General features: G+C 45.2%; 1 protein-coding gene across 10 annotated transcripts in view; it reads right to left on the bottom strand.

The window, feature by feature from the left end:
* BEND7 (BEN domain containing 7) overlaps window positions 1–24,037 on the bottom strand; it is an 83,913-nt gene extending 59,876 nt beyond the window's left edge. For 9 of the 10 annotated variants that reach the window (XR_002733898.2, XM_023223241.2, XM_023223242.2 and 6 more), the window contains exons 1-2: window positions 23,542–24,037; window positions 21,207–21,290 (exon numbers count right to left, since the gene is read on the bottom strand). Coding sequence is in view for 9 of the 10 variants with exons in the window: in XM_023223241.2 (XP_023079009.1) it covers window positions 21,207–21,290; window positions 23,542–23,602 (145 nt within the window). In the remaining variant the exon portion in view is untranslated. The remainder of the gene's footprint in view (window positions 1–21,206; window positions 21,291–23,541) is intronic. The other variant, XM_023223249.2, reaches the window with a different exon arrangement.
* Between the last annotated feature and the right edge of the window lie 6 nt (window positions 24,038–24,043).

Here is a 24,043-nt window from a genome sequence, read left to right as displayed (position 1 = left end):
GATATGCCACAGTGACTCCCTCTCAGTCGCTGCATGACCTCCCGCAACCCCTGCCTTCTTGCTTTCAACCCATGCATTACAGCTCCCTACGGGAAACCTGTGTGGGTAACGCTCTGGACCCAATAAGGTACTGTCCACGGGTTCTTCTCTCTCCACTGCCTGTGCGCTCTGGCCTGCATGTGTGTGGCCTCCAGGGGTGTGCTATATCCCCCGGGGTCCGTAAGTACTAAAACTTCTTAAACTCTCACACTGTGCTACTGTCATTAAAGGCCCACAATCGGACCCCTGACTGGGAGCCGGCCCCAAAGGGACCCGTGCTTGTAGATCTCTTGCTGGCACTTGTCTGGCCCTCTGGTGGTCGCTGGGGACCATGTGATCACTTAAGTTAATAATGAAACTTAAAGAGTTCAATCTAAAACAAAGCAGTTGCACGTGTGCCCATCTATATGCCTCCTTATTAGGAAAACTCCTGGTAACAGTCACCCTATCTGTGCCCTACAAATGTACCAGTGCTGATGTACAGCAGGCATTCCATAAATCTTTCTTAAGTAATTGAAAAAAACTGGCTTATCAAAAACAGAATGAAGTCCAGAACGCAACACTAAGGTAGTAAACAAATTAACAGGAAAGAATGAGAATGTATCAGAAATAAATTATTTGACAAATAATTATCAAGCAACTCCTAGGCTCCAGAGATACAAAGATCATCGGGTACAAATTGGAAGGTACCCCAGCTTTCTCAACATCTCTTACCTGAATCCCTTTATATTGATTTCTTACTCCCAACATTGGTCCTGGTTTTCCTGGCCCACTGACCCCTGCCTCTTTTAACTGTGTGTCCTGGAACTCTACTTGGTAAACTGCCTCCCTGGTTGCAGACGGCATGCTCTGCTTCCTTGCTAGAGCTAGACCCACCTCTTGCCTGTGGATCCTGCCTTCCCTGTGGCCCCCACACAAAAATTATTCATTCTCCCTTCCCTTGAGGCTGCGGAGGAGACTTGGCTTTCCTCTTGCTCCCCAAAACACTGCTCTTTTAACCCCTGGAAGAAGCTTACAGAGGTGTATTACCTTGCATCCCTCTTCCCAAGCAGCAGTTCCGCGAGCCAGGAGTTTAAGATTCAGAGGAGATGAGGCACGCAATGGAGCTGGAGCGCATAGTGAGGCCACCCCGCTAGGGCACCACGTGCAGGGTGAAGGGAGAAGAATTGTACACTGGAGCCAATGGGTTATCAGGCTGGGTAACTTAAGATTCAGGTGTCTTTTCATATAAGGATAGCAAATAATCAGATATATCCTATACAAAAACAATTCTGGCAAAATTATGGTGAAACTGGTATGGCATAGAGGAACCTGGCTGGAATGTTATCACGAAAGGCTCTGTGAATGGCGACACCAGTCTATCAGGATTTTCAGGGTGGAAATGGAGAGAGATGGAGAGAGAGAGAAACACGGAAGAAGTTTAATCAAACGGGCTTGGGATTAGCTGGATTTGCAGGGGGTGGAGGCGGGAAGAATCCATGAACGATAACCCCAAGGTTTCCAGCTTGGGTCACTGAATAGAGATAAACACCAATAGGAGAACTGGAAAAAGACGCATGCAAGGGAGTGGAGATATGGAGTCTAGTTTTGATGATGAAAATCTGGACAAAAGCAGGCAACAGGAAACGCAGCTACCAGGTGCATGAGGTTGAGCATGAAGCCATATTTCGGTTCTATCTATTAGTAGGCTGGTCCCTCTGGACTGAGTAAGCCCCTGAGGGTCACGGATAATTTGGGGTATGGAGGACATATTATAGAGAGATACTAGATCTTCTACTAATCTAGCATGTGGAGAACTCAAAACATTCATTTATTAGTCAATATTTAAAAAGATATGACTTCACATGATTCCAAGCTGGCAAGGCGAGTCAAACCTATCCCTCCTGAATTCCCAACCCCTGAGGCAACTATCCTCTTGATCAGAACTGACTGACTCTCTCTCCCTGTGCCAGTCTCAAACCCATCACTCAGGGGTGCCATGTTTGGCGACTTACCTGAGCAGAATGGACTGAGGGCATCTGAAAGAAGTGGGGTCCAATCTGACCGCTACACTGAGTATTACACTATCATGTCCCGTTTTGTCCTATGTTAAAGAGGCCATTGAGAAACTTGAGGAGATAATGAAAAAGCCAACTGAACAGATTAAAGGAACAAGGAAAGACGGAGGGGGGTTGGGTTCTTTCACTAATAAATAAATGGCTACTGAGTGACTTAATTATCTCTAAATATACTAGGCAGTATTATGGGTAGGACATTGTTCTTTATCAACAAGAAAAACAATGAACTGAAAATGCAGCTTCCAGCCTGGAGGTGAGGCCACAGATGGTCTTAAAGAGCTGGCCTTTCCAGTTCGTAAATACCAGAAACAGTGCAGAAGCATCTGCAGGAGAGGTGACAATGAGGATGCGTGCTCTGTTTGTGGTGATGAAAAAGCTCTGGAGATGGTTGCACAACACGGTGAACATATTTTAAAGAAAAATGCTTTTAAAACTCCTTGCATTTTTTAGGGGGTGGGTAATGGCATGTTAAAGAGAAAGAGTTTATCAGTGAGAAATAATAAGATGACCAGGATTATACTATATGGTCCAAAATATTTCCTCTTAAAAACTCGTAGAGGTTGGCATGGAGCCGTGCTGTGGATAGACTGATGGGCGGCCTGTCAAATGCGAGATGGGTGGGAGCACAGAGCCGGGGCCTTCAGGCCTGCGGGCAGCTCTCTGCACAACCTCCACAAGTGAGCTGAAAGAAGAGGAATCTGAAGCGGACCCTGTGCTTTGAGGACCTGAGGCTGGCACCTCTTTCCAGACCCCATTAACATGCAGATGCTATCAAGGTCCCAGCTGGCAGCCTGCAGGGACAATCGCCATGTTTATGAGGGACACACAAGACTGGAAGTCGAACTCAGCCAACAGTGGTGTGAGAAGCATCAGTCTATGGAACAGGGCAATGGTTTTCCAAACAAGCTCTTTTTCTTTGAAGTGCACTCTAAAGTGGAACCCCAAGAAATAAATAAGAGCAAAGCTCTGCTGAGGAGACTGTGCCCGAATCCGATTCCTGAAGCTGCCCTTGGAGGATGCTCAAGAACTCCAAGGCTCCACACTGCATAGGCTGAATGCCACAGAAAAGGCCAAAAAGTGGCCATAGAATCATTTAATTGGATGAATCAAATACTATGAAAAGGCGTATCTAGACACAAATATATCTCCATGTGCTTGAGGGTCCTGTTCAGCTGAGAACTACAGGTAGAAAATAATTAAGCAGCCCAACGTATACATGGCATTTACATTTAAAGGACAGCTAAGATCCTTTCAAATCTGTTGAGATACTATCAGGTTTACTCATCCACTTAATATTTACTGTACTACTACTAAATATGACACAATGTAACAAAAAAAAATATGTAATACACAGTCTCTTCCCTTCAGGAGTTGATAGCCTAGCACAAGAGACAAAAGAGTATGTACACAGCTCTAAGAGTATAATGGCACTCTTCTGATGGACGGGCAGGTCTAAGCAGCACAGGGGTCAACCACAGCCAGGGGGCAGGAGCACCTTGTAATCATGGCTGAAGATGTGAAGCCAGGACAGGTACCAAGAAGGAACACCAAGGATCCTAGTGGGAAAACAGGCATTGAAAGCCAAAAAGGCACAAATGGCTTGAGATGGGCATTTAGGGTCAAAAAGAGCAAAGAAATACCAGGAAATGAAGCAATAAACAGCTGTGCAAAATGAGCTATCACACAGCTTCTCAAACTTTTCCCTCAAAGAACACACAAAGCCAAAGGAGAGTAAGTATCTATGAGAAGTTTAGGGGCAGAGTCCTAGAAGGGGAATAAGGAACAAACAATTTTCTTAGATGTCCTTATATTTTCTCTTAAAAAGTAAATGCAAGTACTGTCCTACACTCTCGATGTTTTTGCATTTGATTTTAAAACAATCTTCTGCCCACCAAGATGTGCAGCTTCCTACGGACCCTGGACCCCAGCACTGGGCACCCATGATTACATGTTTGCCAGCTGATAAGCAAGACTAGGGGTGGGTGGGCTGGCCCATCCCAGGGCAGGGGCTGGTGCCTGTGAGTCAGGCTCTTCAGCATCGCCAGCTACACCTCCTGGAAGCACAGGTACGGTGTCCATGACTGAACAGACAAAACTAAGGGGACACATGATCAATGCCTTAGAAATCGTGTAAGTGACAAGTGTTTCAGGAATTACAGAGAGAAACAGATCATTTTACCCTGGGCGGACTATACCTCACAAAGATGGCAAGACTGGAGGTGGTCAATAAACAACACTAGCATTTCCATGGCACTTTGGGGAGGAGAAAAGAGAACGGCACTGAACAAGGCTTGAGGGCAAGAGAGAAGTGAAGTAGGCAATGGTGAATCAGCAAACTTAGCTGGAGTTAAGGCAATGAATGGGGCAAAGTCAAAAACAAAAGGATTCTGACACTTTGACTTTATCCTCAAAGTGACAGGAGATCAATGAAGGTTTTTGTAAGAGCGATAGGACACAGAACTACCCAGTGAATTCAAAGACTTTTGTCTACTTATTTCTCCTCCAAATGTTCTTATATCATGGAAAGCAAAGTTTTATTTTATAATCAATATAGCATGGCTGTCCAGTGTTCCCTGATGAGTGATTGCATATAACATTAAGCAACTAGGTCTGAAACCACCACTTTGAGTAATATTCAAGAATGATCAAGTCAAAGAGTTAAATCTCAAATGCATGGAAGAGGTCTTATAAATCAATAAAGAAGATGATGAATACTAATGATGCTGGGCAAAGGACATGAACGTGTAATTCACAAGAGAAAAAATGATCAATAAATATTTTAAGTATTTTATCTCCCTAATTATTAATGTAATGAAAATTAACATAAAATTCTTTTCCTTTTTATGTAATTATAGATTCAAAAAGGCCATTTTTGGTGATAATTTAGGGTCACAGTAACTCTCCTATGCTGTTGGTAGGGATGTAATTTGACAAAACCTTTTTGGGGTAGAAGATGGCAATTCCACTTACCAAAATTTATCCTACAGAAATATTCCAACAAGTACCTGTGAATATTCACTAGAGCATCATTTTACAGGGGAAATATTGGGAACAATGTAAACATTTATCAACAGAATATTAGATTAGTGAATTATGGTACAGCAGTAGAATGCAATTATATCATTTCATATCTGTAAAGAGTGAAATAGACCCTTCTAGAGTCATTTGGAAGTATGTGAAAGACAAATTATTAGCTTCAAGAAAGCTGAGATCACGATCATCTCGTTCACTACAGTATAACTAGGGGCTAAATCTGCCTGGCTCCAAATAGGCAGTCAATATGGGTGAAATAAATGAAGATTAGGTTAAGTGAAAAAAGTTGCAACACGTTATATAGCATAATTCTATTTTCTTTTTCTGTGACACACACACATATTTCACATACACCTCTATTGGTAATAGGGGTTACCACTGGAGAGTGTGATTGGGACGAGATTTTTTAAATTTTTATTTATTTATTTATTTATTTATTTATTTATTTTTTGAGACGGAGTCTCGCTCTGTCACCCGGGCTGGAGTGCTGTGGCCGGATCTCAGCTCACTGCAAGCTCCGCCTTCCGGGTTCACGCCATTCTCCCGCCTCAGCCTCCCAGGTAGCTGGGACTACAGGCGCCGCCACCTCGCCCGGCTAGTTTTTTGTAGTTTTTAGTAGAGACGGGGTTTCACCGTGTTAGCCAGGATGGTCTCGATCTCCTGACCTCGTGATCTGCCTGTCTCGGCCTCCCAAAGTGCTGGGATTACAGGCTTGAGCCACCGCGCCCGGCCTTAAATTTTTAATTAAAAAAAAAAAACAAAAAACTACTCAAGGGCTGGACAGAGTGGCTCACGCCTATAATCCCAGCACTTTGGGAGGCCGAGGTGGATGGATCCCTTGAGTCAGGAGTTCAAAGCCAGCCTGGTCAACATGGTGAAACCCCATCCCTACTAAAAAAATAAGAAAATTAGCTGGGTGTGGTGGTGGGCACCTGTAATCCCAGTCACTCGGGAGGCTGACGCAGGAGAATCGCTTGAACCTGGAAGGCGGAGGTTGCAGTGAGCTGAGATCGTGCCACTGCACTCCAGCCTGGGCAACACAGTGAGACTCCGTCTCAAAAAAAAAACAAAAAACCACCCCAAAACCCCAAATAACTACTCAAGTGTATTAGTGAGAAGGGGGAAACAGTAGAAGGAGTTTGACCTACAACTCACCATGAACAATCAACTGAGGTAACTTGCTCACTTCAGACCAGCTGGGATCTTTTACTTTTTATTTTGTTTGCAGCTTTATAAATTGTTTAAAAAATTGTTTCAAAATGAATATATATGACTGTTTTAGAGGAAAAATAATCTAGAAGAATTATTTACAAACTTTTCCTTGTGGTACTCCCAAGCTGGGTATAAGGCAACCGGTAGATGTAGCTGTGGACCTGAAAACATCACAATGAAATTGGGCAGGAACGACTGACTCACCGGCAGCTAGACGGCAGCAAGAAAAGTCAAGCAGGGAGGTGCTGGGGTGTGGTATATTTTGTAATCCCTGGAATACATGCTAAGGCTACTTTCTCTTGAAACTCCATTACAAGTCCCGTATCCTTAAACGGAATTTGGATGTATTTAAGGGAAAGAGTGTTAAAGCTATTAATATCACTTACAGAGCACTTAGTATGTACCAGGCCTCTGGAAAGCACCCTGCCTACGTTGAATCCTGACACCAAGCTAAGAGGTTCGAGCACTGACGTACACATTTTACCCAGGAGACGCAGAGACTGTGAGGTCAGAGACCTGCATTGGATGCATCAGGCTTCTGGGTCCCTGTGCTGCACTGCTCTACTAAGCTGCTCAAGGAACTAGCTGAATGGCAGGAAGGGCTCCATTCATGAGACCATCAAGCCAGTGTCCAGGGAGCTGTCACAACAAGACGTGGGTGCCGTGTGCACTAGCTGGTACCTTAACTACCTAGGAATGTTAGCACACATGGTGGAAACAAGGAAATCACTGGACCAAACCATCTTTACAGATTCTGACTTAGTTGCACTGCTCTAAACTAAGAAGAATGAGGCTGATATTTCCTTTTAAATTGGAAATTTGTATTTGTGAGGCTGAGGCAGGAGGATCACTTGAGCCCAGGAGTTTAAGGCTGCAGTATGCTATAACCACACCTGTGAACAGCCTCTGCACTCCAGCCTGGACAACATAGCGAGATCCTGTCTCTTAGAAAAATACAAACTGGAAACTTGGTCCATGTGAAGCCCGTTAGTTCTACAAAAGCCAAAGATGAAAACTTCAGAAAAGTGAAATAAAAGTTTGTGTTCACGATTCTATGAAACACACAGCAAAAGTCTCCAAAGGCTGACAATACACCTAGGAAAAATAGAACAAGATTGTAGATTAAGAGCTGCTTCTGAATTCCTGCAGTAACACAAGTCTTGCCTTCATTCGACAAGAAAATGTTCATAATTTACTATTTGCAAAGATGCGCCCTTTTCAATATAAGTCAAAACACCGATCCTCTGCTCTCCTGTACAGAAAACTTCTAAGAGAGTCTTGACACAGAAATGCAAATCTCCCCTCCTTCCTGAGATGTTAATTCCACATCTACCTCATGGATCAGTTAAGTATGAACATCATTAAGTACCGTCTGGATTATATTTCTTCAGTCATTTAAACTTTTAAAATATTCCGAGTTAAACACACATGCTATTGCACAATTTCATTTTCAATGCAAATATTATTAATAATGATGACAAACAGATCACACTCAGAATGGCTTTTTCTTCTAAGGATCTCAAGGGATTTGGATAACTTGGGGCCCAAGGGACCTGGAGAATGGATGGCAGCCTTCCCTGCGTGAGTCTCATGGGAAATCTCTGGGGCTAAGGCAACAGTAACTTAAATCAGTGGCTTCCAAACTTTTCTGACCATGGTTCACAGCAAGAAATACATTTTTCATGATGACCTAGAACACACATACAGATAGGTATACCATGCACACAACTCTTAACGACAGTGCCAGGAATTTACCTTCCCTGCATGCAGTATACTTTGATGTTTTCTATTCTACTCTATTTCTTTCTTCTTCTTCTTTATTGCTATTGTTACTGTTGTAGTGTCGGTGACAATTCACTAAATTGATATCATGACCTACTTACAGGTCACAACCACTGGTGTGCAAAACGTTGCCTTCAGTGTCCACAGTTTTAGGACACTGGCCTAGGCAGTCTTCTCGCCCTCCATGCTCTTCCTGGATTCACCCGTCCTCTCTCCTGGCTCCACTGACTATCTGTACAAGAGGACTCCAGCCCAGATTCCATCTCAAGGCTCCAGAGCCATACATCCAATTGCTTACCAGATAGCCTCACTTGGACATCTCAAAAGCAACCTTAACATCATGTCCAAAAAGGTTATTTTATCACAACGATCCCCTAGCCTTAGTAAATGGGCCAACTCAGCTGTCCGAGCCAAAAACCTAAGAGTTATTCCTCTTTCCTTCCCTCCCATAGCCGATTGGTCACCAAGTCCCGCTTCTTGTAACTTCTAAATTACTTTAGAATCCTACCGCTTCTCCCCACCACCACCCCATTCTTGGTATCACTCCATGGGGCTACTGCCACAAGCCTTCAGGACTGCTCCCCTCCCACTCTATTCCACCCCGAAGCTAGAGTGATCTTTCAAAAATGCAAATCGAGTCACACTGCGGACCTCCATAGAGTGCCAATATTCCCAGGATGGAGCTGCAGCTCCCTAAGAGGCCGGGCCTCCTTGCCGTTGCTCCAGCCCTGGCTCCTGCCACATTTCTTCTATTCTATGGTGCTGTCTGGCTCTAGGGTCTGGCTGCACATGAGAACCACCGGGGCAACTTTTAAAAAATATAAGTGCCCAGGCCTCCCTTCAGAACAGTTCAATCAGAATCCAAGAAGTGACTGTCCGTGCAGCCCTGGCCCTGCCGAAGGCCTTTTCCTGTGTCTCTCAAGCTGGTCCCCACACGCTGCCCCTTCCGTGTCCTCAGCCCCAACACCAGATTGGCCCTTCAGGTCTCAGTTTCAAGGTCATTTTCTCAAGGGCCGTATTCCTTAATTCCCCAGGCCTGGGAGGCCTCATGTTCCCACAGAATCCTTAATTTCTCTTATCACAACCTAGTGGGTTCTACAACCTCCCAGCATGGCATGGTGGCTTCAATAAATATCTACAATATGAATATATTAACGTCAATTCTAATAACAGATATGACGAGAAGATATGGTTGAGGAAAGCTGACGGAAAAACACCACCACTGACGTGCATGAGATAAACCCACATCGGAGGCATCTGTGCAGTTCTCCTTCTTTCTGTAGAGTGTGCAGCAGGGTGGCAAGCAGAGGCCATTTGGTGCCTAAATCCGGCCACATATTCCCATGAAAGCCTTCCCCGAGGGACATGTCTCATCTCCATCTTCTTCCTAGTTCATCGCAGATAATGGGTGGGAAATTCAGTTTCCCCTGCCTCAACAAATGGGAAGAAAAAGCTGCCTATCCAGAATGATCAAGTAAACTAGGGAAGCTAGGTCGGACCTGGGCCACCCTGCTCTACTGTGTGCCGGCACCAGGCTCTCCCTCCCAGTGGAGAGTTGAAAAGAGGAACACTGAACTTGTAGAGAAACGCTAAAGCTAATATTCCTACAGCAACTCCTCAGCCACATTTCATGCTGTGCATATTAAGGTACCCATTAAAGTCTTGCTGGTAATCGAAAAAATTATCTATGTGCAATGAGAATGAGTTAATGCAACAGAGGAACCTTAACTTTTACATCTCCTGACTTTTCACTTTTAAGAGGTACCTGAACCTTGCATTTTTGTGGGGTTCTGTACATTTCCCATGTAGGTGTAAAGTCATACTTGAAAGATATAATTCCATTCACCACACAAGCAACTTCATAGTCTATTCTATTGCATCAACTTTTTCTGTAAAAATAAATTAAGGATATTATTCCTGGAACAGAATAAATTCTTGGAATTACTGAGTAACTTATGTAGCATTCCACTGTTCCAAGAACACATCACTTATTTTATCATGACAATGTAAAGGTATTAATCTTTTGGCTTCCATTTCAACAATGAGAAATGCTGCGAGAGACACAGACACCTGCATTACATTTCAGCTCAAGTTTATATCATCCATAAACATCTCTGTTTTGGACACCTCGGCCAAACAAATGCTCACAGAATACTCTATGTAGCATTTGATTTTATGGAACTATAAAAGTTCCTTGCTGTTAATTACAGAGACAAATGTCTCATCACACATTTGGTTACCAGATAGCAGCATAATTAGTTTTCTCCATTAACCTTTCAGATATAAAATTTGATTTCAAGTAAAAAACATTGTAAACCCCTTGGAATCTGAATAACACGGTATATTTCTGCATGTTTGAAAAAAATGCAATACTAAGAAAACAATTTTATGGATTCTTATTTACAAGGATATTGGTTGTGTGGAATACTGAAAGAAAATCTGTCTAAACTTTGTAATGATTTGAAAATATATTATCAAATATGCGTGCGATAAGCTATCCTTTGTAGAGAAATGAGGCACAGTCACCTGACCCCCAGTGGAATGTGCCCTTTGACCTCTCTCTCCTAACTATGGTCATGCGGCCACATTGTTCAGCACAGCCTCTCATCTGCTCCCCCTTCATCCTGGCATCTGTGAGACAACGGATGAGGGAGGTGCGTTCAGCTGATGGCAATGGAATAGTTTTTTTCCTGTTTAAAGTCAAATTCCCTTCAGAATGACTGATCCCACAACCCTGGCCTGCTAAGGACCATGCTGTAGCTTACATTCGCAGAGGGCGCGTTTGATGGGTTCAGTGTGTAGACGGGGTGCTATCAACATCGACGTACGTTTACACTGCCGACATGTGGAGGGTGGGATGAAGACCTCCTGTGTCGCGTGGGACAATCCTGCACAAGGAAACGGCCTCATCTCAATCGTCCCACTCTGATCTACTGATAACTGGAGGCACATTACCTTTTAATATGTTTTAACATGGAACTCATGTATTCGAAAATAGTTATTAAGAGTCTACTCTGCGCCAAGGAATACTACAGTAGGAACACAGCATTGAACACTCAGAGTCTTGCCCTGAAGGAATTCAAGCTGAGACTGGAAGGACAATTAAAAGATCATGGAGGCAAGGGTAGTCGAGGTCACTCTAGGCAAAGAGGCCGGCAGAGCACACGCCAGGGCCCCAGTGTTGCAAGATTCCAGGGGTGCTGTCCCTTGTGCCACGTGAGTCTGCGAGGCCCGGGGTGAGGGGTGGCACGGAGACTGGTGACACACAAGGGCACAGAAGGGCATCCTATTTCAGAGTTAGACTTTAAAGGAGGGAGACTTTTACCTAATAAAATAGAAAACAGGCTGGGCGTGGTGGCTCATGCCGGTAATTCCAGCAGTTTGGGAGGCCAAGGCGGGCAGATCACTTGAGGTCAGGAGTTCAAGACCTGCCTGGCCAAAATGGTGAAACCCTGTCTCTACTAAAAATACAAAAACTAGCCAGGCGTGGTGGTGTGCACCTATAGTGCCAGCTACTCAGGAGGCTGAGGCAGGAGAATCACTTGAATCGGAGGTGAAGGATGCAGTGAGCTGAGATTGCACCACTGTACTCCAGCCTGGGTGACACAGCGAGACTCTAACTCAAAGGAAAAAAAAGTTTATTTAACAAATATTTATGATATTTCCTAGAATGTGCCAGACATTGTTCTGCAAACAAAAATGCAAAGAGATCGGGCTAGATGATAGCAGGATACATACAGGCTTGGAAGAGTTGATACCAAAGGAAGCTTTTAGATTTCTAGTGCCAAAGGCCATTATATTTTAGGATTCAAGTAAAAGACTGTATTTCTCAGTGTCCATTGACGATATATGTGACCATACAAAAAAATAAGTGTTGACTGGAATATCTGGTTATGTTCTTTAAGAAGCAAGTGGAACAAATAAATTAAGCAAGCACTTGTTGCCCTATTGGGATTTTCTTGTGGGTTTTTTTTTTTTTTTTTTTGAGATAGGATCTCACCTGTTGCCCAGGCTGGAGTGCAATGGTGCTATCTCAGCTCACTGCAACTTCCAACCCCCAGGCTCAACTGATTCTCCCACCTCAGCCTCCTGAGTAGCTGCGACTACAGGTATGCACCATTACACCCCGCTAATTTTTGTATTTTTTTGTAGAATTTTTTTTTTTTTTTTTGCAGAAGAGTGGTAAGCATGTCAATGAAGTGAGGAAGTACACAGTCTGAAATGTAAGGAAGGAGAGCTGCTGCAGGAATGAAAAGTGGTCTGGTATGGCTGCTGTACATGGAGGCAAGAGGGGAGTGTCAGGAATCAGCTGGAAGAAGTAGAGGGGGGCAGTTCATGCAGGGTCTCAGCTGTCATGCTAGGGAGTTTGGGTGCACTTAGATGACAAATAATTTCAAGCATCACACCTACAATCCCAGCACTGTGGGAGGCCAAGGCTGGAGGATCGCTTGAGGCCAGGAGTTCAAGACCAACCAGGGTAACAGAGGGAGACGCTGTCTCTACAAAAAAAAAAAAAAAAATTAGCTGGGCATGGTGGTACATGCCTGAAGTCCCAGCTACTTGGAAGGCTGAGTAGCTTGAGACCAGGAGTTGGAGGCTTCAGTGAGCTATGATCATGCCATGCACTCCAGCCAGGACAACAGAGTGAGACCCTGTCTCTGAAAAATGGCAAAGAATTTCAGGCAGAGGGGCAGCCCAAGTTGCACACAATATTCTCAGGAACCGAAAGGCACCATGTGGATCGCAATGGCTGCAGGTTCAGGTTTCTGCCCTTCGCCAGCCCCACTCCCCTGCTATTGCTGGGGCACTGCTGTCCGGGTCACTTTCTCTCCGATAATCTGCTACTTATAAGGATAACAGACTTGCTGCGCCAACATCCCAGGTCTATTTTTAACTTTGAGATGCAGAACACACTGGTTCAAAATCCTTGTTTCACCGTATAGACGGCTATATGATTTTCCTCTGAAAATAAAATCACAGAGAGGCTGAATTGTCAACACGTTTCCTTAGATTCTACCCTTCATGACTTTATTAATTATTATTTTTTTTCAATGATTTGGTCATGACCAGTGTAAGAAAAGTAAAAGACCACAATATATTACACTTTTAATTTACAGGACAGTTGCTGAACCACAACGAGCCTTCCTGAGAAACAGAAAGAGGTGGTTTTTCTTCAGGACAGCTGCTGCCCCCACGCGGGCCATGGCAAGCAGCTGCAGGCTGCATGTTAGCCCCACTGGCCCCTCACAGGGCCCCCTTGGGCAGGTACAACTTGGGCGGCTGTGTGCAGGGGCCCAACTCCCTCAGAAACCTGACAGGCACCAAGGTTGGTTGGTGTGATCTTTAATACATGGCTGTATGTCCTTAAATTAAGGTAGAAAAGCTTGCTTCATGGGGAATCTGAGAAGTCAACAATGTCAACATCAAAGGTGGTTTACAGACGGGCCAGTGCTATCTTAAGCACCTTTCTAAAGCTGTACCTGTGTTAGAGCAGAATAAGGAACAAGTAGAACAAATGTGATTTTCCAATTTTGGTTTCCAACATGTCACTGGCTTTCATATGTGAGTTCTCCTTTTCGGTCTCTTCTAGATTTGAAAAAAGAAGTTGTATCTCACAAATCAACATCAGAAATCCCAAATTTCTACTCTAGTACGTTACAGAAGCTTAAAGTTAAATGAGGCATCTTTTAGTTTGGCTCACTAAATGTCTCTAAAATCTCAATATAGCAGTATACTTTACAATAAATCTTCAGAGTCCTAACGACAGTGTCCAATATATTCATGCATTTAAATCACATATCTGAAGACCTATCAGCAGAGTACCTATTACGGATACAGCATTGTGCTAGGTTCTCAAAGGATCCAAAATGAATTCAGGTCACACTTGCCCTCTAGGATCTGACAATTTACATTAGGAGCGATTAGAAGAGTCCTGCAAATAAACAACTCCATTTCAATGTGGCAGCTGTTAAGGTTCGGGGGAGGATCTGCTGGGTGACTTGAGCACAATAAAGCCACACACAAAAATAAGTAAATATTAGGCATCACATGGTGAGTGCCAGAGAAGAGTACTGTTACTACTTAGTGCCCAAGTATAGGAAGAAAAGATAACTCCTAGGCCGGGCGCGTGGCTCACGCCTGTCATCCCAGCACTTTGGGAGGCCGAGGCGGGTGGATCATGAGGTCAGGAGATCGAGACCATCCTGGCTAACACGGTGAAACTCATCTCTACTAAAAATACAAACACATTAGCCGAGGGTGGTGGCAGGCACCTGTAGTCCCAGCTACTGGGGAGGCTGAGGCAGGAGAATGGCGTGAACCCGGGAGATGGGGCTTGCAGTGAGCCAAGATGGCGCCACTGCACTCCAGCCTGGGCGACAGAGCGAGACTCTGTTTCAAAAAAATAAAATAAAATAAAAGGTAATTCCTAAATCTGGGAGGAGGAGGAAGAATGGGGTAATAAAAACACAAACAGTGTTTTTCAGTTTGAAAAAGCATTTTACCGTACAGGATTTCCCATGTGTGCCAGGAGGGCCAACATTATTCTTCTATTATAGAAGATGAGGAAAGCCCTCAAGAGTGTTATCCAAGGTGTCACAGCTGGAGCCTGAGATTCGAAGCAAGGTTTTCTGACTCTAAATCCGACTTCTCTCTACTATGCTATGTAAACTGAGAAGGCTTACAGGCCAAGGTAATATTTGAACTGGGCTTTAAAAACCGATGGGAGAGACAGGATTTTAGGGGAAGGAGTGTGGAAATGGGGTAAGGCATGGTAGGAGGCTAGGATGGAGAAGGAGCCACTGTGAAACGGCAGAGATGAGAACGGAAGGTGCTTTAAGGAGGGAATGATGTGGCCGGTTTGACAGCAGCACATGTTTTCAGTGAGGGTGAAGAGCAAGAGAAGGCTGGAAAGGTGGTTTAGGAACAGACAGCGAACTGAACGAGGGGGAGAGCAGGGTTCACTCCTCCACAGCAGCGTGTTACAGTGGAAAGACTGCGGCCAGGCCATGTCCAAATTCCAGATCCAGGCTCTTGTCTCCTAGCTCTATGACCTTACATACATTAACCATTCTAAAGGCCCATTTTTCTCATATGAAAGTAGAAATGACAATACCTTCTCAGAGCTGGTCTCAGTGTTAAATGAGATAAAGTTCGGAAGTGCCCAGCATACACGGGAGATAGTAAACAAGCCCTAGCTCCTTTCTTCCCAGCAGGAGGGGCTTTCCCAGGCTGCAGCTCCTGGCCACCCCATTCCTTCTCTCTGTGGAGCCCCCTCTGCACCTGGAAGTCCTGCTTTAGGAAGCCGGCTGGCTCAACGGAAGGTGGTTGCATGAAAGCTGGAGACAGGGAGATGTAGATGCAGTCGGCTCACACTACGCATACTAAACACTCAGTGAAGGCCTTTGCCTTGATTCTAGAACCCATGACAAGGCAGCTGAAGTCTCTAAGCAGGAGAGAGGGTGAGAAGTTACGTATTGAGATCAGCCCATGTGAGCAGATTGGAGCAAGGAGTTGTGGCAGCTCTGACAAGGTGAAGAGCTCAGAAGTGGATGTCAGGAGACCCGACTGGAAAGTGTGGTCAGCTACTAATGACCACGTAGCCTTGGGCAAATCACTTTCACCCCTGAGTTGAGGTTCCCATTTGTAAAACATGAGGCCAACCCAACACCAACCTCACAGTGTAGCTGCAATAGAAACTAAATGAGAAATGGAGTGCCCGTATGGCCTAAATACAAATGCCTCCCAGGCTTCAGGCAACAAGTCATACGTGAGAACGACAAAGTTCTGCATCCATAGCTACTGAAACACATGTATATGTGCACATAAATTGAAAGAAGCTATCGGTATTTAAGTCTCCTTAAGAGGCTCTCCAAACTTTGACTTTGCTTGCAATTGTTTTTGAAGCCATTTTTCGGTCCTAGAGGATAATCAGACATATCAGGTGCTGTATGAAGCCTTGGGAACAGTCTAGACCAGGGGTTTTAAAATAGTGACTGGGGGTGCCCTAATATTCTGCAGAGGCCCACAGAGGAATGTGGAATGCACATAAGGTGCTCTGGGTCTCCTCGACCTTACTTCAAGCAGCTCTGCTCCCCTTTGATCTGCTGGACACGCTGGGGGTTCCGCTTGGGAGCGCGTTTGAACAAAGCCTGCCATGCAGTTAGGGGCTTGCTTTGGAGACAGGCAGACCCTGGCTTGCATCCTGGCTCTGGCACTGAGTAACTCTGTGAACTCCTCAAATTCTTCATCCATCAAGAGGGAAACACAACACGTTTCTTGGGACAATTAATGGGATAACATTTACAAAGTCCTTTACATAGTGCCTGGCACACAGCAAGCTCTGGGTAAATGACACTATTACTGGCCACATACTTAACCCCAAGAGACACTCCAGGTTGTCTGTCCCGTTCATTCCACCACCAAAAAAGGAGAGGACTGACATGAAAGAGCACAGGGACACAAGGACACAGTGGGGCCAGGGTGCTGAAGGTGGAGCTTTTACGGGGAGGAACAGAGTGGGGAAGCACTTGCTTCCAAATACTGGGATTTCGGGGTTCTACTTTTCCCCCTTGGCCCTTCACTTCCCCTAAGGTTGCAACTCCTGCCCCAGATATGGTGACACACTAGACCGTTCTTCCTCTTGGGAGCAGGGACTCAGCTCCTAAGCCTTTTGAAACCAACCGAGAACCAGGGTGGGACCCAGGCCACCTGACTCCAGGTGAAGACCTCCTCCGTCTTACAAACAGACCTGCCCAGTCCTCCGGGGAGGAGAACGATGTCGTGGCTGGGAGATTACCCTCTAACTTGTAAAAGTGCACAGGAAGTTTTCGAGTGTGTCCTCTTTGGGGAGATTCTGGGGACTCTAGTGGGGGCAGCTGTCATCAAGAAAGCCACTGAAAAGAGATTTCAGAGTTTCAGAGACGTCGATCCTGCTCCCCTGGCATGGCAGCCACGTTGTGTGCTTCGTCTATGGAAAGCTCAATAACTGAGCTGAGTACTACAAAGAGTAACTAGAACAGGGCTTGGCATGGATGAAAACGGAGCACAGTGAATTTCTGTTGAATGAATAAACGAATGAGACTGGACACCTGACAAACATGTTTCAAATGTACATACGATGATAAATGTAACCCAAAATCCAATGTGTGAGAAGAGACTTCATTTTATATTTGTATTAGTGCTATGAATAATAAATTAATTGTCTCATTAAAATCCTTCTATAAGTGCCCTGCTAGCAGCTAAGGCCTCCTCCATGAGCCTTGGCTTTGCCTGGCTCCACAGGGCAGAGGGGAAAGATCTTTGAGAGGAGGCCTAGGTTTACTCTGGTCTCTGCTATTAATGAGCAGGTCAGGTAACTGAGCTTTGGTTCCCATCATTATAGGAATCATTATATCTACCCTAAGTACCCCACAGGTATATGGTAAAAATCCCGAGAAAACAGATGTGAAAGAACTTTCTAAACCATAAGGTGTAACACGCATGGTCCAGCTATAATGATGCTTACTGCTGGCTCCCTCACCCTTCCCACCTGGAATCTTCTCCAGGGAGGAGAAACACAGGAGCGAATCTTTCCTGTAGTTCAACATCTCTGCTTCGCAGAGCCCTCCCCTCTACCCCTTCCAACTCTGCATTTGCTGTTGCCCTGACCATTTACATTTGTCATTGAATTACTGTTCACAGGGGGGCGGTTAAGTGCAGTGTTCAAAGCTCAGGCAGACCTGCACTGGAACCCCACCTGACCTGTGGCACTTCCTACTTGCGAGACCTTGGGCAGGTCGCCTTGACATCTCTAGGCTCATCTACAAAACGGGGATGACGATAACTCGTACAGACATTCTGCGAAGAGCCACTCAGGTCTTTCCTGTAAAGTGCTCAATGTGCTGCCTTGCACACAGTAAGTGCTTAAACAACTGTAGCTCTTACGATTGCTGAATACTGCGCCCTCTTTTCTGAATTTGTCCTGTCTCCTCTCCAACTGGATCTGAATCTCCGAGAACAAGGTCCCTGTCCTATCCATTTCTGTGACTATCTCTGACCCCACTCCCATGCCGGAAAAGTGCTGAGTTCGGAGTATTTTCTCATAAAGACACTGGGTGAATTGACTTAACGGAACCGTTTTCCTTCAAACAGTGCTTAAATCTTCATTGTAGTCCCATCACAGCCAGCTTGAGAAAGTCAATGTCCACAGGGTAAAGTAATGTCTTCTGACCCTATTATCCAGTTAAAAATATGTAATTCCTAAAGCACTCGGCCAAGCCATTTACACTACTGAGCTACCCGACCATGTGAGATGCACTATGTTCGTTAACAGCCTAAAAATGTTCCACAGAAGGAGACCTGATGTGGGAACCTCTGCCACATTCTGGAAGAGTCTTTTTCACCTAGGACATAACCTTTGATCTTATAGATGCAGATAGTACTAAAGGGAACACATATGTTTGAATGTAGAAAATCCTATAGAATATCACTGGGACAGTGTGTCAGTACTTTGTTATAGGGGAAAGAGTTCTAGTATTTTGGTACCAAACCCCCTTAGATGTCATAAGCTTCCCATAGAATTCGACATCTTTATGGACAGGCTTTAGCAATTTATAAAGTAAACATAATTGAAATATTTACATCTATGTTTTGAAAAGTGTAACTGTAAAACTATAAACTATAACACCGTCAACAAAAAATTCCTACTTTCGGGCCATCGGTAACTATTCTCAATTGTTCCAGAAATCATGTTTCTGTGACAATTTCTGTTATTTTTTTCCTAACTGACCTAGAGATCACAAAATAAAAATGTTATTTGGGAACCAACTACATCGTGATCTCAAAATGAACAAAAGATTGAGAATAACCCACAGCACACTCCCAGGCTGTTCAATCTTTTGTCTCTTGATATTGAAGGCCTTCTTGAGCAACCACTTTGAAAGTATATCTATTTCAAGCCTGGTCTTTCATTGGAATTCTTGTATCTTCCTCAACTCGGACCAGGAAGAAGAAAATCAACAGACTGATAATCTATCAGTCTATCATCTTTGGGAGTTTCCAGCTTACTGAAACCTGGGCACTAGCATCCTGTTGCTCTTCAGCTTCCCCTCTCTTATCCTTACAATTCACTTCCCTCATAGTGACCTTACCACTTTTCTAGTACACAGCAGAAAGCGCGGGAAAGCCTGCCTTGCTGGAGAAGAACTAAATCAAGGACATGATGTTCCATTTGTATGGTGAACGTAAATTTTCTACTAAAGGGCAAATTCGTTATTTCAAATGGCTTATAGAGTGTACTTTGATAATACAGAATTCCAACTGACCAGCCAGGCACAAAGGCTCACGCCTGTAATCCCAGCACTTTGGGAGGCCAAGGTGGGTGGATCACCTGAGGTTAGGAGTTCGAGACCGGCCTGGCCAACATGGTGACCCTCTGTCTCTACTAAAAATACAAAAAATTAGCCAGGTGTGGTGGCGGGCGCCTGTAATCCCAGCTACTCGGGAGGCTGAGGCAGGAGAATCACTTGAATCCGGAAGGCAGGGGCTGCAGTGAGCCGAGATCATGCCATTGCACTCCAGCCTGGATAACAAGAGCGAAACTCTGTCTTAAAAAAAAAAACAAAAACAGAATTCCAACTGACCAAGTTTAGGGGACTGGAAAGACTGAAATCCAAGAATATTCTCTTTCTGGGCCACAGCATTTCACTTGATTATTAACCTTTTGGCTCCTAGCTCTCTTTAACAGTAAACAGGTACTGGGAGCAGTGCTGGCACCAGTGATATCCTTTCCCTCAGCAAAAAGATCCATGTGCCATTAATGAACGCTCATGTAAGAAATGCTGACATTTCCCTCCTATTTTTCCTCTTAAAGTATATATTAATATTTGACTTCTTCCCAATGCATCCCAACCCACCCTTTTTATCCCTCAAAGCAAAACCAGGGAGATCCTGGTGAGAGCTTCGTTTGAAGGCTGACCCACACTGGGTCTGGGCAGCAGTCCTGCTACCTGAAGTCCCCTTTGATGGGGTAATTGTGGCTTTGATTGTAATCGCTCTTGCTCTGACCCCTCTCATGTTCTGCTTCCTTGCTATGCAGTGCTGGGCCCTCACCCTGCTACCTGGGATTGCAGAGGTCCAAGATGGGCAAGGTTGAAGCCAAAGGCCACACCATCTACTCTCCACTCTGATCTTATGGGTACTTCACTCTTAGAGGCAAAATCCTACATGGTTGCATTTTTGGCTGATGGTGTGCAAATAAAAAACTGCACATCCAAAGCCTTTCCTGTACAGCATGTGCGCCAACGCTGCACATGGGAAAGGTGGCAATGTTTGTGGCTACCTACCTACCCATCATGCAGCTACACTTGCTGGAAAGTCTCGGAGATGCTGCTTTAGCTCTGCTCATCCCTGATGTGAGCTGGGAACAAGGATGGTGAGAGGAAAGCATGCTGTTCCCCCTGCCCCAAAATGCTGGTGTGAAAGGGGCACAAAGCCAGGAAAATGAGGAGCTCTTTGATGATAACTAGCACTATCAAGAGCTGGTTAGGCAGACAATCACACTTTTATTTTCCTTATGCTTTTTGACTGTAGATTTAATTTAATTTTGTCATGGCAGGATTAGCAACTGGGCCACAGAGGTGAAGGGACATTATAATAAGACAGCACATTAATCCTCTATCCCACCCAAGGCAGAAGCAAAACCAAACAAATAGCAGCTTCCTGGAAATTGAATTTCTGTTATCCAGATGTCAAAGATGTAATACCCCAATTACACAAACTATTGCCAGTGAAGCATGCCAGCGAATATGCGATGTAAATGGGGTGAGCGCAGAGCCACAAAACTGCACAGTCAGCATCTGGCTCTGTGAGTGAGTGATAATTAGCACTGTGTGTAGACACTAATAAACATTTATGTCTGAAATTACAACTTTTAGCAATGTTAATAAGGGATATATTGGCAATCTGTAAAATAAAAGGTCTTGAAAAGAATGTCATACATTAAGCAATGGCAGACATTTCCCGTTCCTGAACAATTTCCTTTTTCCCCCTAATTGCAAATGGCCACGATGTTTTGCTGAGAAATTAATTGGCATAGGAACCTACCTAAAAAAATGGGTTGTGTCTCTTTGGCCTCCCCATTAACATCGTTGCTGAATTCTGGGATCTTATACACCTCATGGTGATAATCTGGCATGAGAAAACAACCAAAAATTAGAATCCTAATGACCTCAAGATAGGAATAAGCAGTCAAGTCTAGAATCTCATTCTATTTATTATGTATAATCTATAATTTATAAATAAACTGTTTGAGAACTGAATTAATCACAGAATTTGTAGTTGATAGTAATTCCTAAAACTTTGCTTATTCTGGAGTATGCAAACTTGAAAGATTACTTTGGCTTCAGAAGACAGCTTTGCTTGATCACACCATTTTCACGGTAAATTATGCCCACAGATGCCAATGTTTAGGCTTTTTTTTTTTTTTATTTGAGGTGGCAAGTACGTTTGCCCAATCATAGAGCAGGAGAGGTTTCCAAATTTCTCTTCACAACCCATTTTCACCAGCGTATCAACAGTATGCTTTAAAGTTAGCCAGCACTCTAGTTTTCTCAGTTTACCCAGAAAATCTCAGCCTTCAAGCAGCTTAAAGGCAAGCACACATGAAAAATACTGATTTGTTATTTCAAATGTAGTATGATTTGGATAAGAAAGCAAGATTTTCATCTTTCACACAAGTGACTCTTTCAGCTACTGCACTTTATTTAATACGCAACAGTTTATTTTCTAAAACTGCACCTGCAGAGAGAGAGAAGAATCAGACCTATAATTTAAAAAAAAGAAAAAGAAAAAAGGAAAAACTTGCTATGTCAGTCAAAGTTTAAAATACAATATTTTACAAGCCTCTTTATGGAGGCTACTGCACTTTGGCTTCTATTTTTGAAAAGTAGGGTCACTTAGGCATGAAGACAGAGGTTCCTCCTTAACACCTACTCCCCTTCCTCTGGCCTTAGATCTCCCAGGACCAAGTCAACAAAACTACTCTCACTTTTAAGATAAAGCAGTTAAGTTCTCTGAGGTCATCAATAAGAAAGCAGCCTACATTCCTGAATGAATCAGATAGCACCATCAGGGCAGTCACCCAGACAGAGACTTTTAAAAGTCCAAGTAACTGAGTAATCAACACGGATGTGGAAAAAAAAATTTACTCAGAAAGTGGGAAGAGCCAAGTATTTTGAATGCGTGAAACTATTTCAGGCCTCTTTCATTAAACAGTGTCCACACTAAATTAGGGGAGGCAGATAAGAATGAATCTTCAAAATGCCTATAATCAAACTATTTTCAGATGAACCAAATTAACATCTTAGCTAGCTTAGCTCAGTTTGAAAAATTCGATTACTTGTAATTGTCCACGATTTTTCACCAATTTTCATCAGTTTACACGTGACTTCTGCAGGTCGTTGAAGAGTTTCTACCCTGATGCCAATGCTAAAGAACACGACAAAGGAAAAGTGGACAGGTTCTGTGGTGTGGCTTTGACCTCAACTTGATTAAAAGACGACATTTAAACAGAGCGGGTCTAAACTCAATATGAGGACTTGTGACATTACAATGAACAAAGTCACCTGCCCCTAATTAAAGATGACAATGCATTTTGAGATATATTTTCACGATGGCTTTTACCTTGAGTTATCATTAAAAAAAAAAAAAGTCAAATCAGGAAGATAAAGACTCTTAACAAGTAACTGAACACAGGCAAGACTGTATTCCACTTTCCCCTCCCTGACCAAATACAAACCCCGAGAGTGTGGTGTACACCTGTTAATTCGTCAGGAACTATCTGGATTTTCTTTTCTTCCTTTTTTTGTTTTAAAGGATACTCATCTGACTGCTACGTGATCTAGTCCAAAACACCTTTCCAACCCAAATCAGCTAGCTAGAGATGTTGGATGTCAACAATTCCGCCTTGGGCTTGGACACGGCGTGAGCTTCTTTCTCCTTCTTAAAAAGAACAACAACGGTCATCCTTTTTCCTCCTTCTCTTGGCGGGGGGAAGGGGGAAGACCCCAGAAAACAAAAACAGCAAATCTCAGGTCCGATGGTCCACGCTCGGCCTGATGGCCAGGCAGGTCCGCGGCCGCCCCAGTCCAGCCCCGGAGGCGCCCCGAGGAGGGCTCGGGCCCCCCGGTGTCATTGTTTGCTAATTTCCTGAGCTGCCCTCCGACTTGTTTACGTTAAATAACACCCCGGCTCCCCCCGCACAACTTTCCCCGCCGCCCGGCGTGTGCGGCTGCGGCCCTGCCTGCCAGCCCCGCGGAGGCACCGGGGGACCGGGAAGGACCGGGGGCTCCGGGAGGGCGCGCCCCCCAGCGTGGACCCCCGCGGGCGGCCGAGGGCGCGGCGCCCGCTGCCTGCCCCCGCCGCCCTGGCGGCCGCTTACCTCGGCTCACCAGTTTGAAGCTCTGGGATTTCCTGCTTCTTTTCCTCTCGGAGAACTCCATGGTGCGGGGAAGGCGGCGGCGGGGGCTGAGGAGGCGGCGGCGGCGGCAGCGGCAGCGGCGGCGCGGGCTCGTGTCACCACCGCGGAGCCGCCGGGACCAAGGTCCGCGCCTGGAATCGGCGGGGGGAGGCCGCGGGACGGGAGGAACCACCGCGAGCCCGCTCGGGGCTGCAGGCGCGGGGCCCGGCGGCGCGGGCTCCCGGGCGAAGTTGCCCCCGCGCGGCGCCGCCTCCCGGTGCCCTAGGCGCCCCCGCGGCCCCCGCTCATGCCGGCCCGCGGGTTCCAGACGCCGCCCGCGGCAGCCCAACTTTCCGTTGGGAGCGGGCCGGGCGGGGGCGCGGCGGCGGCGGCGGGGGGCGGCTCAGGGCGGCTCGGGGCAGCCGGCCCGCCTGGGCTCAGCTGCGGACGCGGCGGCGGCAACGGCCCCGGAGACGCGGCTGGC

The sequence above is a fragment of the Piliocolobus tephrosceles genome, chromosome 9 (genome assembly GCF_002776525.5).
Source record: "Piliocolobus tephrosceles isolate RC106 chromosome 9, ASM277652v3, whole genome shotgun sequence".
Lineage (NCBI taxonomy): Eukaryota > Metazoa > Chordata > Mammalia > Primates > Cercopithecidae > Piliocolobus > Piliocolobus tephrosceles.
The sequence above is the reverse complement of the archived record's forward strand: the minus strand, read 5'-3'. Positions and strand labels throughout refer to the sequence as shown.